Source organism: Geotrypetes seraphini, chromosome 3 (genome assembly GCF_902459505.1).
Source record: "Geotrypetes seraphini chromosome 3, aGeoSer1.1, whole genome shotgun sequence".
Classification (NCBI taxonomy): domain Eukaryota; kingdom Metazoa; phylum Chordata; class Amphibia; order Gymnophiona; family Dermophiidae; genus Geotrypetes; species Geotrypetes seraphini.
In genome coordinates this window covers 380,100,404-380,116,803 of record NC_047086.1, presented here as the reverse complement: position 1 = coordinate 380,116,803, position 16,400 = coordinate 380,100,404, and the positions used below count along the sequence as shown (strand labels likewise).

The 16,400-nt window shown below is 42.6% G+C and overlaps 1 protein-coding gene across 2 annotated transcripts in view; it reads right to left on the bottom strand.

Moving 5' to 3' along the window:
• The window catches only part of LOC117357335 (lutropin-choriogonadotropic hormone receptor-like), a 74,786-nt gene extending 58,615 nt beyond the window's left edge, over positions 1-16,171 (bottom strand). For both annotated transcript variants that reach the window (XM_033937751.1, XM_033937752.1), the window contains exons 1-2: positions 15,753-16,171; positions 5,066-5,137 (exon numbers count right to left, since the gene is read on the bottom strand). In XM_033937751.1, the coding sequence (XP_033793642.1) occupies positions 5,066-5,137; positions 15,753-15,940 (260 nt within the window). In that variant the 5' untranslated portion in view covers positions 15,941-16,171. The remainder of the gene's footprint in view (positions 1-5,065; positions 5,138-15,752) is intronic.
• Between the last annotated feature and the right edge of the window lie 229 nt (positions 16,172-16,400).

Here is a 16,400-nt window from a genome sequence, read left to right as displayed (position 1 = left end):
TTATACCCTAATCCTGTAGTACGCTGTATAGTAACCCTCTATCTATACCCTGTAATCCCTTTCTCCAGGAAGTCATTCAATCCCTTTTTGAAACTCAATATTGTTCTCTGTCCTATCACCTCTCCTGGAAGCGCATTCCAGGTGTCCACCACCCTCTGAGTGAAGAAGAACTCCCTAGCATTCGTCTTTAATCTGTCTCCTTTCAGTTTTTCTGAAGGCCCTCTTGTTTTTGATGACCCCGCTAGCCTGAAGAATCTAGCCTACAGGTTCCAAGAGGAAGGACAAGGCATTAAAGGTTCTGGACGTCCGCAGAGTTCTTTTGTGTTACATGGAAATTACTAATGAGTTTTGGCTATTGGACCATCTCTTTGTACTCACCAAAGAGTTGAGGTAAGGCAGACCAGCTTCCAAGGCTAACATTTCCAGGTGGATTTGGGCAGCACTCTCTTCTACATACATTGCCTGTGGCAAACAACCACCAGTGTCACTGAAAGCGTATTCGACAAGAGGAGTAGCTTCCTCTTGGGTGGAATCACGGGCAAGACCTCTGGAGGAAATATGCAGATCTGCTACATGGTCTTCCCTTCACATGCTCACTAAATTCTATAGGGTAGATGTGGCAGCACAGGAGGATTCCTTGTTTGGATCCTCGGTATTGAGAGCAGGCTTATCTATCCCACTCGGGACTTTGGGGACTGCTTAGGTACATCCCTATGATTCAGCATACCAACCCTCTAGGTTCTTACCTTGATAATATCTTTTCCAGTAGATATTTATTTTAGTTATTTATATGCCGCCTATAATTGTATAAGCGGTTTACATTCAGGTATTCAGTCATTTGTCCTTCTCTGCCCAGTAGGCTCACACTCTATCTAACATACCTGGGACAATGGAGGATTGAGTGACTTGCCCAGGGTCACAAGGAGCAGCATGGGGCTTGAACTCATAATCTCAGGGTGCTGAGGCCCTCCTTCTTGGGTCCTTGATTCGCCTGTTTCTGCCTTAAGTTTAATGGTCCTCTTCATAGCTAAGACTTCTCTGCCAGTTGGACTATGGGTTCAGAGTCATTTTGTAAATAGAATCTCAAGAGATAAAGGAGCTCCACTAATATTCAAGATGTTGCTTTTATTGGATGTGTTTTACTGTTCAATGTTCAGTCATTTATAAATTACAGTTTTCATTATTGACTGTTATACCGTTATATGAGCAGATCAGAATCTTAGTTTTGGGCCATTCCCTGTGTCCCTCCTTCTCCTGTCTTTTACTCTAGAGCTCTTGCATGCTTTGGTATGAACTGAATGGGGCAGAAGATACCGGAGAGAAGGAGGAGGTGTTCAAAAACTGTGTGACTTCTTTCTGCAGTATGCTCTCAAAAATGGATCAAGCATTCCATGGTTCAGCATACCATACCTAACTACTGAAAAAGATATTATCAAGGTAAGAACCTAATCCCTTTATAGAGGACCATTTTTGAATAGACATCTAAGTATGACTGAATTTTCCTGCAAAACATTCAAAGTCAGAAGCCTAAAAATGCCCATTTTCAATACCTGAAATGTTAGATGTCCAAAATTAATTTTTTAAAAATCATCTGCTTGGACGTCTTGGTCACCAAAATATCCAGGCCATCAAAAATATCCAACTTTATACCCCATTTTCAACCACAAAACCATCCAAGTAAAAAAATGCCCAAGTTTTCCAAGTTTATTCAATATTTGATTAATCACTTATTTAACATTCTAAGCGATGTACCTAGTATAATAATAAACATAAGTTAATAGAGGGAGACTGACAATTCAATTAAAAAAACTTAATACAATCATGGGAAACAAAGGGAAAGGAGAAGGGGAAGAAATACAATTTTGAGAAGGTTAAAGAAAACATATATGGTAAACAACATTAGGAAGGAAAAACGAAGGGAGGCAAGAGTAGTAAATATAATGAGATCTATAAAAAACTTTAGTCAGGTCATACTTTCTGGTTATCTCAGCTGTCAAATGCATCTTTAAAAAGAAAGCATTTGAGCTTACTTTTAAATCTAACCAAATCTAATTCTTCTCGAATATTGATTGGAAGTAAATTCCAGGTTTGAGGTGCTGTGACGGAAAAGATTGAATTTCGCCGTGTATTTATAATTTTTAAAGAAGGAACTGTCAGAAAATGTTGGGGCATGCATCCGATCAGATAATTTGCATGGGGACTCTTTAGTGAATCGGTCGCCCGGCCACAGATTGCCAACAGATCGGATCGGTGAGTTTAGTGAATCTAGGGACTAGTTCCATGTCAGTTTACAACTCTAGGTTTTAAAAGAATTAATGGTAAGAAATAGGACTAGATACCAAATCTTCTTATAAGGTAATGGTTAATTAAATGCAAAAGCCTCAGTCCCACCACTCCACCGCTGTTATCATTTTGAACCGCAGGAAGAAATTACGTGGTGACGTTTATCATTGGCTCTAGTGCCGTAAATGCCCTAATACAAGCATCTACAAACAGCAAATACCAACGTACCAAAACGTTAACCATGAACGATTTTAGATACTAATGCATATCATCAAATTCATTCACCATGAACAGTTTATATACCATAGCACATCATAATTGCTGCATCTCAGTTCTTATAACCATCAACTCATCTGTGTATTGTGGGCTGCCGTCGTTCTTGTGGGAGAGCCTTCAAGCTGCCCCGCCTTCTCCCCATCCCATTCAAGGAAGGGCCATTCACCTGTTGGTTGTTGAAGTCATGCCACACAGCCTCCCCACCGTCCAAGCAGGGAGACAAGAAAGCCTCTGAGTGCTTACCTCGCTTGCTTCTGTTGCCACTTCTTTTGCTATCAACAAATGTAACGTAGTGTTCTTTCTTATCAGTATGATGTGCCTATGACCCCACTATGATTTTTCCCGCCACAACCTGAGATAGCGAAATCTTGCTTAGCTCGGGTTCCCCACAGGGCATACGGCTGCGGCCCTCCCTGACCTCTCAAGTGTGGCCCTTGAAGACAAGTACTTAGAAGTATATCCACACCACCCCCATATGAGTGCCCCCCCAGTCGCCTAAACCCCTATCCTCCAAGACCCCTACCTGGTCAAGGCCTCCTATGCCCAGGCAAGGAGGCACCTGCTGTGCCACACCCCCCCCCCCCGGTAAAGCACAGGCAACCGTCTGTCTACCTAGTTGGACCACACGCTGTATATCACACTGTACCTGGGAAGAATTGGTGAAAGTTGTGGTAAAACCTGAATGCCGCCCAGTCATGTGGGCCTCTCCCCATGGCCAGGTTCAAGATCAGGTGACTACAATTGCCTAGAATGAAATCTGCCATTTGGCACCCAGGACTCGACCAGTCACTAATCAAAGGTGGTGAATGATGCTATAGTGGCCATGTCGCTGCCACAGATTCTGGATTGATGTCCCTAGCAACTGGCAAACCAAAGAAAATGGTCGTAGTTCAAGACAACGAACCTGATCCAGGAAAATCAAGTTACCTTCAGGAACGAGAAAGGTAATCAATAAGTATAGCACACCTGCCTGGCAATTGCCATCGAGTCTGTATTGATGTCCCCAGCAACTGGCAAACTGAAGAAAATGGTCCTAGCTCAAGACCCTCATGTGACTCATCAGAATGTTGCGAACAAAGACAAAGGGGTCCTAATTTCAGCTTGAGGCCGCAATCCGGCTACTCTGGAAAGGGAAAGTCAAACGAAATAATTATAACCTCCTGATCCCAGTTTTGTGATGATGCAGAAATCAGTCTACTTCGGAATGAGCAAGTACACTGACCTAAGTACAGCATTCCCGACCTAGATACCACAGCTGTACACCAAACTAATGTGGCATATGCCCCACCCCCCCCAACAAGACAAAAGATGAGCTTGATGCGAAAACTGTTTGGGACCTGTATCACCCGAGAAAGTAATGAGACTGCCTATGCATTTCAGCAAGACGAAGTTTGCAGCTAACAATCCCTGATGAGAATGACTAATTTCCAACAATCGCCAGCAGGGAGACGACAAGTTGCCAAGAGAGGACTCTATACTGATCCGAGTATGCCTATCATGCACCCCCTAACTCTAAACTGATCCGGGTATCCCCGGCATGAGCTAACTAGCCACTTGAAGGGGTATTCAAAGGTTACAGCAGGGGTGTCCAACCTTTTGGTTTCCCTGGGCCGCATTTGCCCCAAAAAATGTTTCTGGGGCCGCACAAACGATGCAGCAAGACAGAGGAGTGAGCCGGCAAGACGGTAAAAACCTAAGGGCAGCAGAGGAAAACACTGGCTGGGGCCGCACAAAATACTTCACGGGGCTGCATGTGGCCCTCGGGCTGCGGGTTGGATACCCCTGGGCTACAGCCAAGACGCAGCAGGACGTTAAACACTATGTGATTAAGAGAAGGGACCTCGGAGCCGATCGATAGGTACATTACTCCGAAGGCCGAACTGAAACTTCTGCCTCAGTTTGGGTCGCCTCACCCTCACTCGCCCCGCCCCCCATGCCTGTGCTCCTGTCCCTAATTGGCCCTCTGACCCTGTCTATTCTCTGACCCTGTTTCCTCCTTCCCCTCCCCTTTTTTCCCTTCCCTCACCCGGGCAACGGCCTCTGCCATTCTGTCGCTGCTGCCCCCTATAGGGTGGGGTGCTTATCCTATCTCTGTGTTCCATGGAAAATAGGGATTAAAATGTAACTGAGACCCCACTTCGAAATTATGAGAAATATTTGAAGAGTAGTTGTGGTTACTTTAACTATAACTTCTGGTTACACTTAATCCTTTATTTTACAAGAAACCCAATGTAATACATTCCTTTAAATCAGGTTTATCTTTGTGGGATCTTGAGTGGGCAAAATTGTTGGGCCATTGGCCCTTTTCTGCCGTCATACTCTATGTTTCTATGTTAATCTGTCCACAGTCATAAATTGTTAAAATCTGCTTTTTGTTAAAGAAAAGGTCCCAGAATAGTACCTACAGCTAAGCATCTCCTCCCAGCATTAAAATTAAACATTTACTTCAATAACCTCATTTTGGTGATAAATTACTGAAAATCAATGAAATCTTTCGCCAACTTACATTTCTGAGACATCAGTGAGTCCTTTGAAAGCATATGATGGCAGAACTTTTATAGGAGGGTGGTTAAATATTCTAGAAAAGAAGATGGTAAGTCATTATTATACTATGTCCTATATTTGTATAAGAGGATATGCAAGTTTGGTTTTCTCCCTCACTGTAGCGATCTATATTCAAAGACACTTATGCATCCAGTACTTTTAGGTTTTAAAAATAAAACACACATACATTAAGGGCTTCTTTACGTTAGGGCCTTAATGCGCGGAATAGCACACGCTAAATTGCCACACGCGCTAGACCTTAACGCCAGCATTGAGCTGGCGTTATTCTAGAAGCGTACCGTGCGGTGTAACGCACGGTAATTTTGTGCGTGCGCTAAAAACGCTAGCGCGCCTTAATAAAAAGAGCCCTTAATAATAGTTACAGAAACAGTAATATTGCCCCAAATTAATTACCTAACGTAAACACCCACTTGGCAACTAAAGTTTGCAGGGACCAGTACATGGAGGAATAGTTAATAGCCCTCCTGGGTTCCCCACACTCCTGATTCCCTGATCTCTCACCTCAGAAAGGCTCCTCATACTCTGAATCTTCACCCCAAGCCGTGACACCTCAAAATTAAATTACCGTATTTGCACGTATATAATGCTCACCCGTGTAAAACGCGCACACGGGTATAGTGCGCGGGAAACCGACATATACGTAAAATAATTTTTATATACCGCGCACACCCGTATACCGCGCATGCTGCCCTGACTCTCCCGTCACCGCCCGACTCTCCTTTCGCCCGCCCCGACTCTCCTCTGGCCACCCCGACTCTCCTCTCCCCCTTGAAGTCCTGTCCCCACCCTGAAAGCCTGATGCCCCCCCCCGACATCCGATTAACCCCCCCCGCAGGACCGCTCGCACCCCCACCCCGAAGGACCGCTCGCACGCACTCGCACCCGCACCCCCACCCTGAAGGACCGCTCGCACCCCCACAGCCTCCTGACCCCCCCTCATCATGTAGAAGCTCCTACCGGTGTCCTGCTGCTTCCTCTTGGCGGTCCCGGCCCTTCTGTGAGCCCTGCGTCTGCGCTGCTTCGTCTTCCAGCGGTCCCGCCCTTTCTCTGACGTCAGACGTCACTTATCTTAGTGACCTGACGGAGGTCCCATCCGTTTCGCTCCAACGTAATGTAGCTGCATTTTCGATCTACATTACGGAACATATGAGCAGTTTGAAAAATTGTTTTGTACCGGCAACATACAAGCTCTATTGTTACCCCCGAAGAAGCTCCGTTGGAGCGAAACGGATGGGACCTCCGTCGTGTCACTAAGATAAGTGCTTGACATTCAAAGATAATGGTGTTTTTCCAATATTGAATCTTATTTAGAGCTGCTGGTTTTTTCATGCTCAATTATTAACAAGAGAGATTTTGATAACAATTTTTAGAAAAAGTTTAAACATTGCACATATTTGATAAAATTAAAATTAATATCACATTAAAATTAAAAAATTAAAAATCTATACAGGGGTTTTTTGACCAGTGATGAAAACCAACCCCAATTGGCTATGGTCTGTTTGATTCATATTCCAGGGGTTTTTTGAGGTCTTTTCTCCTCTGTTTTAAATTTACATTATATGTAACAATTGGGTGATCCATCTTATCTGTTGATCCCAGTATAGGTGTCAGGCCATGAATGATGATTCCATGGGGGAAGGAGAACTGGGTCTACAATAAAATCCTTTCTTGTCGATTTCTGAAGTAGTGGCTAACTTTATCTATAAACTTTACATCTATGTTCTGATGTGACATTTATCCAAACAAGCAGAGAGAAGATCTTGCCTTACGATAGTAATAGAACCAGGAAAAAGGCAAGAGCGATGTCCTTCCTCAAAATCAATGAATATTCTTTAAAATACTGTATATACTGTCCTAACAAGGATCCAAGTTTCGGCATATGCTTTCTTCAGGGGACACTCCCCATTTTTCCTGGATGCATGCTATCTAGCAAGTGAAAAAATACGACCACATCACAGAGGCTCCCACGACTCACACTGGCTCCCAATATAAGCCAGAATTCATTTCAAATTCCACTGCCTACTATTCAAAACTATAAACGGAGACAGCCTTACCTACTGGAACAATCGTCTAACCCAATCCACCTCAACCAGACACAGGAGAACCCACACAATATTCACACACCCGCCAACCAAAAATGTCAAACGAAGAAAAATATATGACAACCTACTGGCCACCAGAGCAGCGAAACTGGACCGACAACTCACCAATCTGCTGACTTCGACTGCAGACTACAAAACCTTCAAAAAAAAACCCCCCCAAAAACCCTACTCTTCAAAAAAATACATAAAACCAATATAACACAACCAAACAAAAAACCCACAACCAATCTGAAAAACCTCCTGCAATTACCAACTACTCCTTAGCAAACTAGAAAATGTTCAAACTATTCCTTAAGTACTTCTTAATATCGTAACAATATGTACTTCTTATTATCATAACAATTCTTATGTAATCCGCCTTGAACCGCAAGGTAAAGGCGAAATAGAAATCTCTAATGTAATGTAACAGCGTGTTAAGACTCTGACATATGCAAGTAAAGATCTGACTGCACTTCACTGCATCTGTCAGTATTGGAGTAACATAACATAACTTAACTTTATTCTTCTATACCACCATAACCAAAAAGATTTCTAGGCGGTTTACACTAAAGAAAGCTGGACAATCAGCGAAATACAGAAATGGTATAGAAATGCAAAGTATTTTATAAAAGGATACAAAATACAAACATTGATTTAAAATACAGTTTTTAGTAATGACCTGTGTTAGGAGATGAATTTATCGAACAGCGTCGTATTAATTGCTTTCCGGAAAAAAGCAGTAAGACGACATAGCTTGACAAATGCATTTACCTAACCAAGACTGCTGTTTGCCTGCTTGAAATGCTAGGTCCTGTCCAAAAAAGTCTTGTATCTACAACCATTAGTTTTGGGGTATGCGAATAAGTGTAAACTTCTAGTTTCCCTCGTCGGACTATACAGCACAAAGGGTGAGAGAAGGTAAGTCGGAGACAGCCCCAAGATCAGCTTAAAGCAGATACAAGAATATTTAAATAATATTTGTGCCCCCAACGGCAGCCAGTGCAGCAAACGATAGTTAGGACTAATGTGGTCATTCTTCTTCAAACCAAAAATCAATCGGACAGCCGTATTCTGGATTATCCTCAATTTCCTTAATAATTTCTTAGGGTCCCCTAAGTAAATAATATTATAATAATCCAGAATAAATAAAATTAATGCCTGCACCAGTAATCTAAATGATAAAGGTTCAAAATATTTTTTTATGGTCTTTAACTTTCATAGTGCAATAAAGCATTTTTTAATAACCAAATCAGTATGTTCCATCATTGTTAAATGGTGGTCTAATGTGACTCCCAAGATTTTTTTTTTTTTAAATATTTTTTATTCATTTTTACAACTTTCAATAAGTGCAACTTAAGATATAATCACTTTACACTTTAAGAACACTTAATATTCCATCAAGAACTAATATACGTCAAATATTCCCCACCTTCTACCATGAATTGAATTTCAGACAGGAAACATAACATATGCCTCCCCCTCCCTCCTCCCCCCCCCCTGGACATGTATAAATAAAGGGGAGGAAAAAAACCCAAACCAATATTCATTCTGTACAATATTTTGTTAATGGCTCCCAAACATCCTTAAACTTGTTAAAATGCCCCCACTGTATGGCAATTACTCGTTCCATTTTAAAGATGTGGCACAACGAACTCCACCAAAAATTATAGCTCAACCTATCCCAGTTTTTCCAATTTGTCGTAATTTGTTGTATGGCAACCCCTGCCATAATAAGCAAAAGTTTGTTATTTTTAGAAGATATTTGGCTCTTAGCTCTCATTGCTGTACCAAATAATACAGTATCATATGATAGTGCCATTTAGAAATCGGGTAGTCATGACCATTAAGATGAAGCATTGAATTGGCTGTTTTATCATTAGGACTGGCCAGAAAGAGTTTGGTCTTTTCTGTATTAAGTTTCAATTTGAAACTGATAGTCCATTGTTCTATCTGAGTCATGATACAAGATATTTGTTTTAAAATAGCGGTAGTAAAATTGTTAATGGAATTAAAATAGAGATATATAAAATTTCAAATTCAGACTCTGCAATAACTGAAATCAACAATAAAATTGCTTTGCTCTCTACACAGATAAGATCACCTATTGCCACATAATATCAGCCAATGTCCAAAAATATAGAGTTCCTTTTATCAAGGTGCGGGTTTAACGTGCGGAATACCGCGTATTAAACCACCTGCCGTGCTAGCCATTAATGCCTCCATTGATAAGGCGTTAGTATTTTGGCTTGTCGCGGGGGTTAGCGCGTGCTGAAATGTCCGACGCGCTAACCCCCGTAGCGTACCTTGATAAAATGAGTCCATAAAATATAAGTAATAATAACATAGAGCAACAAGGATGCCAAAATTAATCATTAGCAACTGATTGCAGAAACATTTTTAATTCAGAGTGGGGGGAAAATCCCCTTTACTAGGGAAACCCCCCCCCCCCCACTAGCCCTACAATAGTAGCAGTGGTGGCCAGCTCTGGATAAACTTTAGACACATTAAATTAATTAAAAATATCATAGCCTATCAATTTTAGGGGCAGATTTTTATTTGTTTATAATCTACTAGTGACCAACCTATGCAATCTAAAGCTATCTTCAAAAACTGCTTAAAGTGAGTCTTCCCTACATCGAATCACAGTTGAATATGTAGAAATTAAATAATCTGAATCACATCCGTAGCCCCATAATTCATTTAGGGCTCCTTTTACGAAGGCGCATTAGGGCCTTAACGTGTGGAATAGCGCACGCTAAATTGCCGTGCGCGCTAGCCGCTGCCGCCTCCTTTTGAGCAGGCGGTAGATTTTCGGCTGCGCGCTTACCTGGTGCGTGCGCTAAAACACTTAGCGCACCTTCGTAAAAAAGGAGCCCTGAGGTGCGCTAAGCGTTTTAGCACACGCCCCGGATTAGCGCGCACTATAGCGCGAGCTAGCCGAAAATCTACCGCCTGCTCAAAAGGAGGCGGCAGCGGCTGGCACGTGTGGCAATTTAGCGCGCGCTATTCCGCCCGTTAAGGCCCTAACGCGCCTTCGTAAAAGGAGCCCTTGGTGTTATTTAACAAAATCCAGCAGAGAGATCATATTTTGTTTGCTTCTGTTTTGGCTCATGAGTAGAGAATGACACGGTGACAAAATTTATCACCGTTCCCGTCCCCGTGGATAACCGTGGGAAACCATCTTCATGTCATTCTTTAAGGAGAGAGTGTGTGGCACAGTGGTTGGATCTACAGCCTCAGCACCCTGGGGTTGTGGGTTCAAATCCAGCGCTGCTCCTTGTGACCCAGGGCAAGTCACTTAATCCTCCATAGCCCCAGGTACGTTAGATAGATTGTGAGCCCACCGGGACAGAGAGGGAAAATACTTGAGTACCTGATTGTAAAAAACCGCTTAGATAATCTTGATAGGCGGTATATAAAATCCTAATAAACTTGAAACTTGAGGGAAGAATCAGAGTATGAATGGCCACAACCACTGACCTGAAAGCTTTGCTTTGAAGAATGCTGGTGTAGAAGGACTGAGGTTGAAACAGACACTACAGAATGACAGTCTCTGGTATCCAGAGCAGATATTGTGATGTCATAATGCCTCATTCCACCAGTGCCTAAGAGCCAATCACATCAGTGATGTCACAATGGCTTCATTATCCTTGGCTCCCATAAGAATCAGAGTATGAATGGCCACAACCACTGATGGTGTAGAAGGACTGAGGTTGAAATGGACACTAGAAAATGACATGGGATTATTTCCCGCGGTTATCCGCGAGGACGGGAACGGTGATGAATTTTGTCACCGTGTCATTCTCTACTCATGAGCTCCCTGCTGACCATCTAATCTTTAATATAATATTCCCTCCTGTCCTGATTGTTCACATGACCAGCGGCCTCGGTTGTCATTTTATACCCATTTCTGTGGACTGGGTGTGAGATGGCCAGTCTGGAACTACCATGGGCTTGCTCAGAAATGACTTGATCTCTGCAGTTGTCACAGTAATAATAAGAAGAATAATAGCTTTATTTATATCCCGTCATACCTTTCAGTTCAAGACGGTTTGCAACAAGAGAGGCTGCATGAATGCAGTGAAGTTACATCATGAATATGAAGTAGGAGGAAACAAAGAGGCGTGTACCGTAATTATATATAACAGGAGGTAGGAGCATGCCGGAAGGCGCAGAGGAAATCATTTAAGGATGTTTAAACAAATCTGTCAAATAAATGCGTTTTCAGTGATCTTCCGTATGATTGGTATGAGAATGAGTTAATTTGACGTTGGAACTGAATGCTAATTGAATGCCGCAGTGCTAGCCCTGAAGCAGCGGACAAACAGTGAGTCCGCGAAACGCTGGCCGCGTCGGCTTGTGCAATACTGGCTTGTGCAACTATTTGAGCACTGCTGAAAAGAAGATATCCAGAGACAAGCGCTGTTTAAAGATAAGTAGCTTGTCATTTTTTCAAATCCTTAATAGTGCATGCAATGTGGGCAAATTTGCACTGATAGTGAGGTTTTCTATAAAATGAATTAAAATAAAATGAACTAAAAGTATATATATAAAAAAAGTTTTCTACAGGAAATATTTTAAGATTAAAGTATTAAAGTTTATATGTTTTAAAACCTAAGCGGTCAATGATTGGAGCAGGGAGCTAAATTGCTACGCTGATCACTCGAGTTTGTGATATAAATACCATGCGTAGGCTCCAGTTCTGAGACCGTGGTAGAAGAGTGTGATGCACTTCATGGTTATAGTGGTAGGCTAGTTTGTTTCCATTTATAATTTACTACCACTTGGGATACTTGTTTTTATATGACCCCACCATATGTGTTTTTCCTTAAATGTTTCTTTTTCTTTTCTTAAAAATTGTAGTTCACCCCCTTTGCCTTTTGTACCAGTTTGTAATAGAATGCCAAAATTTGTCTATATTATCTTGTTTTGTCCTCCCCAATTTGTTAATTGCTATTTTAAAAACAATTGTTATACGCATTGAAATATATGATATTGCGTAGACAACAAATCCCAATAAACTTGAAACTTCATGAAACCGAACTGGATAACTTTCTACAGTTTTGGCAAGATATTAAACATCATCCTTCTATCTAGTAATGCCTCATGCTAACTTACTCTGTGATTTGTGAGTAAGCAAACTAGGAAATTCCTATGCAGGACCATTTATGGGTTGGAAAATGAGCTGAGATCGTGATATTACCTTCTAAGGGCTAGATTCACTAAGTCCACCGATCGTGTCCCGACCACTTTGTGACCCTGACCCGATTCACTAAACCTTCCTCCCGCACCCGTTCTGATCCACACATGCAAATGAGGGGAAATAGCATACAAAGTAGGAAGGGCCTCGGTTCACTGGGCTGGCCACTCAAAAAAGAAGTGACTCCTGGGGACCAGTCGCTCACGTCCTTTCCTGCTCTCTGCCGCCCTGAAATCCCAGCCCTGCCGCCCTGAAAAAACACTGCACTTCTCCTGCTCTGCTGCCCTGACTTCTCCTGCTTTTGCTGCCCCGACTTCTCCTGTTCTGCTGCCCCGACTTCTCCTGCTTTTGCTGCCCTGAATTCTCCTGCTTTTGCCACCCCAACTTCTCCTGCTTTTGCCGCCCCAACTTCTCCTGCTTTTGCCGCCCCGACTTCTCCTGCTTTTGCTGCCCTGAATTCTCCTGCTTTTGCCGCCCCGACTTCTCCTGCTTTTGCCGCCTCGACTTCTCCTGCTTTTGCAGCCCCGACTTCTCCTGTTCTGCTGCCCCGACTTCTCCTGCTTTTGCTGCCCCGACTTCTCCTGTTCTGCTGCCCCGACTTCTCCTGCTTTTGCTGCCCTGAATTCTCCTGCTTTTGCCACCCCAACTTCTCCTGCTTTTGCCGCCCCAACTTCTCCTGCTTTTGCTGCCCTGAATTCTCCTGCTTTTGCCGCCCCGACTTCTCCTGCTTTTGCCGCCCCGACTTCTCCTGCTTTTGCAGCCCCGACTTCTCCTGTTCTGCTGCCCCGTCTTCTCCTGCTTTTGCTGCCCTGAATTCTCCTGCTTTTGCCGCCCCGACTTCTCCTGCTTTTGCCGCCCCGACTTCTCCTGCTTTTGCCACCCCAACTTCTCCTGCTTTTGCTGCCCTGAATTCTCCTGCTTTTGCCACCCCGACTTCTCCTGCTTTTGCTGCCCTGAATTCTCCTGCTTTTGCCTCCCCAACTTCTCCTGCTTTTGCCGCCCTGACTTCTCCTGTTCTGCTGCCCCGTCTTCTCCTGCTTTTGCTGCCCTGAATTCTCCTGCATTTGCTACCCCGACTTCTGCCCTGCCGCCCTTCCCCGCAGTGTGAGCCTATGGTTTTAACCCGCAGGTTTACAGCGGGGCTGCACTACGGCGTCTTCTGTTGTGTTCCAGAACACGCCGCAGTGCAGCCCCGCTTTAAACCCGTGGGTTAAGACTAAGGGCTCGTGAGTAAAAAAGTTAAAAAAAAATAAAAAAAAGTCAAAAAAATAAAAGCAAAGTTTTGTTGACGGACAGCAAACACAAGCGCAGACCATCTACAGGCAAAGAAGATGGTCTGCGCATGTGTTGGGATCGCTATGCTGTGATCCGTGCAGTCACTGTGGGGCGGGCCTCCGATCGCAGTCATTTGCATGACCGGGAAAGACTCGGCCACGGATCAGACAGTTAAGTTAGGTCGGGTCTGAACTTCTAGTCAAGACCTGAAAGCCTCTGTGTGACTGTGCCAAAACCACTGAGGCATAGAGTTCTCATTTATAGGTTCAGTGTGGACAAGCGTTAACCCATTATACTTCATAAAACCATGCTTGGCCACAAAAGAGATTTAACAATTCTATTTCTAGCTTTCTAATGGAATGCTATTTTAAAATCAGGCTTTAATAAAGCAATCTTCTGTTTGTTTTTATGATCAGTGCAGTAGCTCCCAGCGATATTTCAGATGGCAATTTATGTTCTGCATGGTTAAACTCGCTTGACATCTTTACAAGCAAGCAAAAATATGATTCTTTTTAACAAAAGCAGATTACAAACAAAACTGAAATTCCAGGGCTACCTTTTCGTGATGGGACAGGTAGGTGAACAAAACCCATTTGCTAAGCTAGTTGGACATGTTTAATTTTAAATGGGTTGAACAATCAATACACTAAGTGAAAAATTAATCTGCCAAATCAATAAGCTCCACAGAAAAGCAAACTAACGAAAGTCTATCTAAGTGTCTCAGAATACCACTAAAGGGATCATAATGGCTTTGACCCTTAGTTTATGTGGTAATGGTTATCTTTCATTGACACCCCCCTTCCCCCCCACTCCTTACTACTCTATCATAAATAGTTTTATGTTACTCTTAAATAATTGATCTTATTTTTTATCAAAACTTTTCAGACTAATAAATTAATTTGGTTTTTGTTTAAAACTTTTTTTGTACTTTTTAAAGTTTTAAGGAAAACAAAAGGCACAAAAAACAAATTTAAAAAAACTTTAAAAAGTACAAAAAAGTTTTAAACAAAAAACAAATTAACTTATTAGTCTGAAAAGTTTTGATAAAAAATAAGATCAATTATTTAAGAGTAACATAAAGCTATTTATGATAGAGTAGTAAGGAGTGTGTGGGGGGAGGGGGTGCCAATGAAAGATAACCATTACCACATAAATTAAGGGTCAAAGCCATTATGATCCCTTTAGTGGTATTCTGAGACACTTAGATAGACCTTCATTAGTTTGCTTTTCTGTGGAGTGTAATTTGAAATGGGACCATTTATAGGTATATTGAATTAAATACCCACTGTACCTGAATGTGCACTGTTTTGAGAGACTGCAGGCTTGCGGGCAGATTATAAGAAATTAACTTTAACACATTAAAACATCTTGCATTTAGCATAAAATCTTTGACTGTAATTTCAGAGGCTGTATTTGAAATTACATTTAACTCTTGCCAATAAGCATTTTTCATACTGTAAAACCCAGGAATCTGGATTCTCTAAACAAACCTTTGCATTAAAGGGATTGTTATTTTCATCAGCGTATTGCATAGTAAAAGTATAATATTGTACAGGAGCAAAGTGGAGATTTTTCACCAGCTGATTTCATTGCAACAAGGACTTTCAAAGAAATGGGTGAAACAGGCACAGTTTGAACTGTTATGAACTGTGTGAAATTAAGCCATAACCCCGTCTATCTTGAAGCATACTTGGGGACTACTCCTGACTCAATCCACATAACAAGAAACTAGCAGCATTTTCCCTCTGACCTACTGAGGAGAAAGAAAGTTGGTGCTTAGTTTCTGAAATGTGCAGAAGCAGTGATTGCTACTGTCATGAAATCAAGAGAACATTCTCAACCACAACTTTAAATCGGAATGGCAGAAACAGTAGCCACCAGAGCAATAGGACAAGAGCTGAAATGTTTCCACCGTGGGACCAATTAATCAATTAAGACTGATTTACTGAGAGTCAGCCTTGCAAAGCAATCACTAGAGCACGGAAACGATGAGGTGCTTTCTTAAAAACAAAACACACAAAATTACTCCCTAAAGGGAAGGAGACTCCGTAACCTACCAGCTTTATACTTACAGTCTGACGCCCGCTGTGGTATTGCCAGGTGGCTGAGATGCTGCTGTCTGCCGTGAGCAGCTCAGAGACCAGTCAGTGCAGTGACAGAGAGTCTTGCAGGGGTCAACTATGTCCATTTGCACAAGACCCCCGCCAGGAATCGTGCAGGCAAGGTGAAGGAGCAGGTAGAAGATGCTCAAAGTCACCATGGTGGGGCCGACGGTGAAGGCTAGTGCCAGTGATCAGTACTTATCTTAGCTAGCTGTGAGGTGGTATGGTTGGTGCAGCACACACATGCAGAGTGATCACTGTGACACTGGTTCTCAGCGTTGAGTAGAAATCCTGGGAAGAGCTCCTCCTGCCTTTAACTCTGTGCAAGGGCTTACATACTTTCAATTGACTTCCACTGTTGGAACTCAGAGTTATGATTTTTCTGTATTATAATGCATGTTGAGGAGAGGTTTTTTTATGCTTGTCCATCATTTTGGAAGGAGGCATATTGTAAGCCAGTGGTTCCCAACCCTGTCCTGGAGGACACCCCAGGCCTGTTGGGTTTTCAGGGTAGCCCTAATGAATATGCATGCAGCAGATTTGCATGCCTGGCACCTCCATTATATGTCAATCTCTCTCATGCATATTCATTAGGGTTTTCACGATAGCCTTAATGAA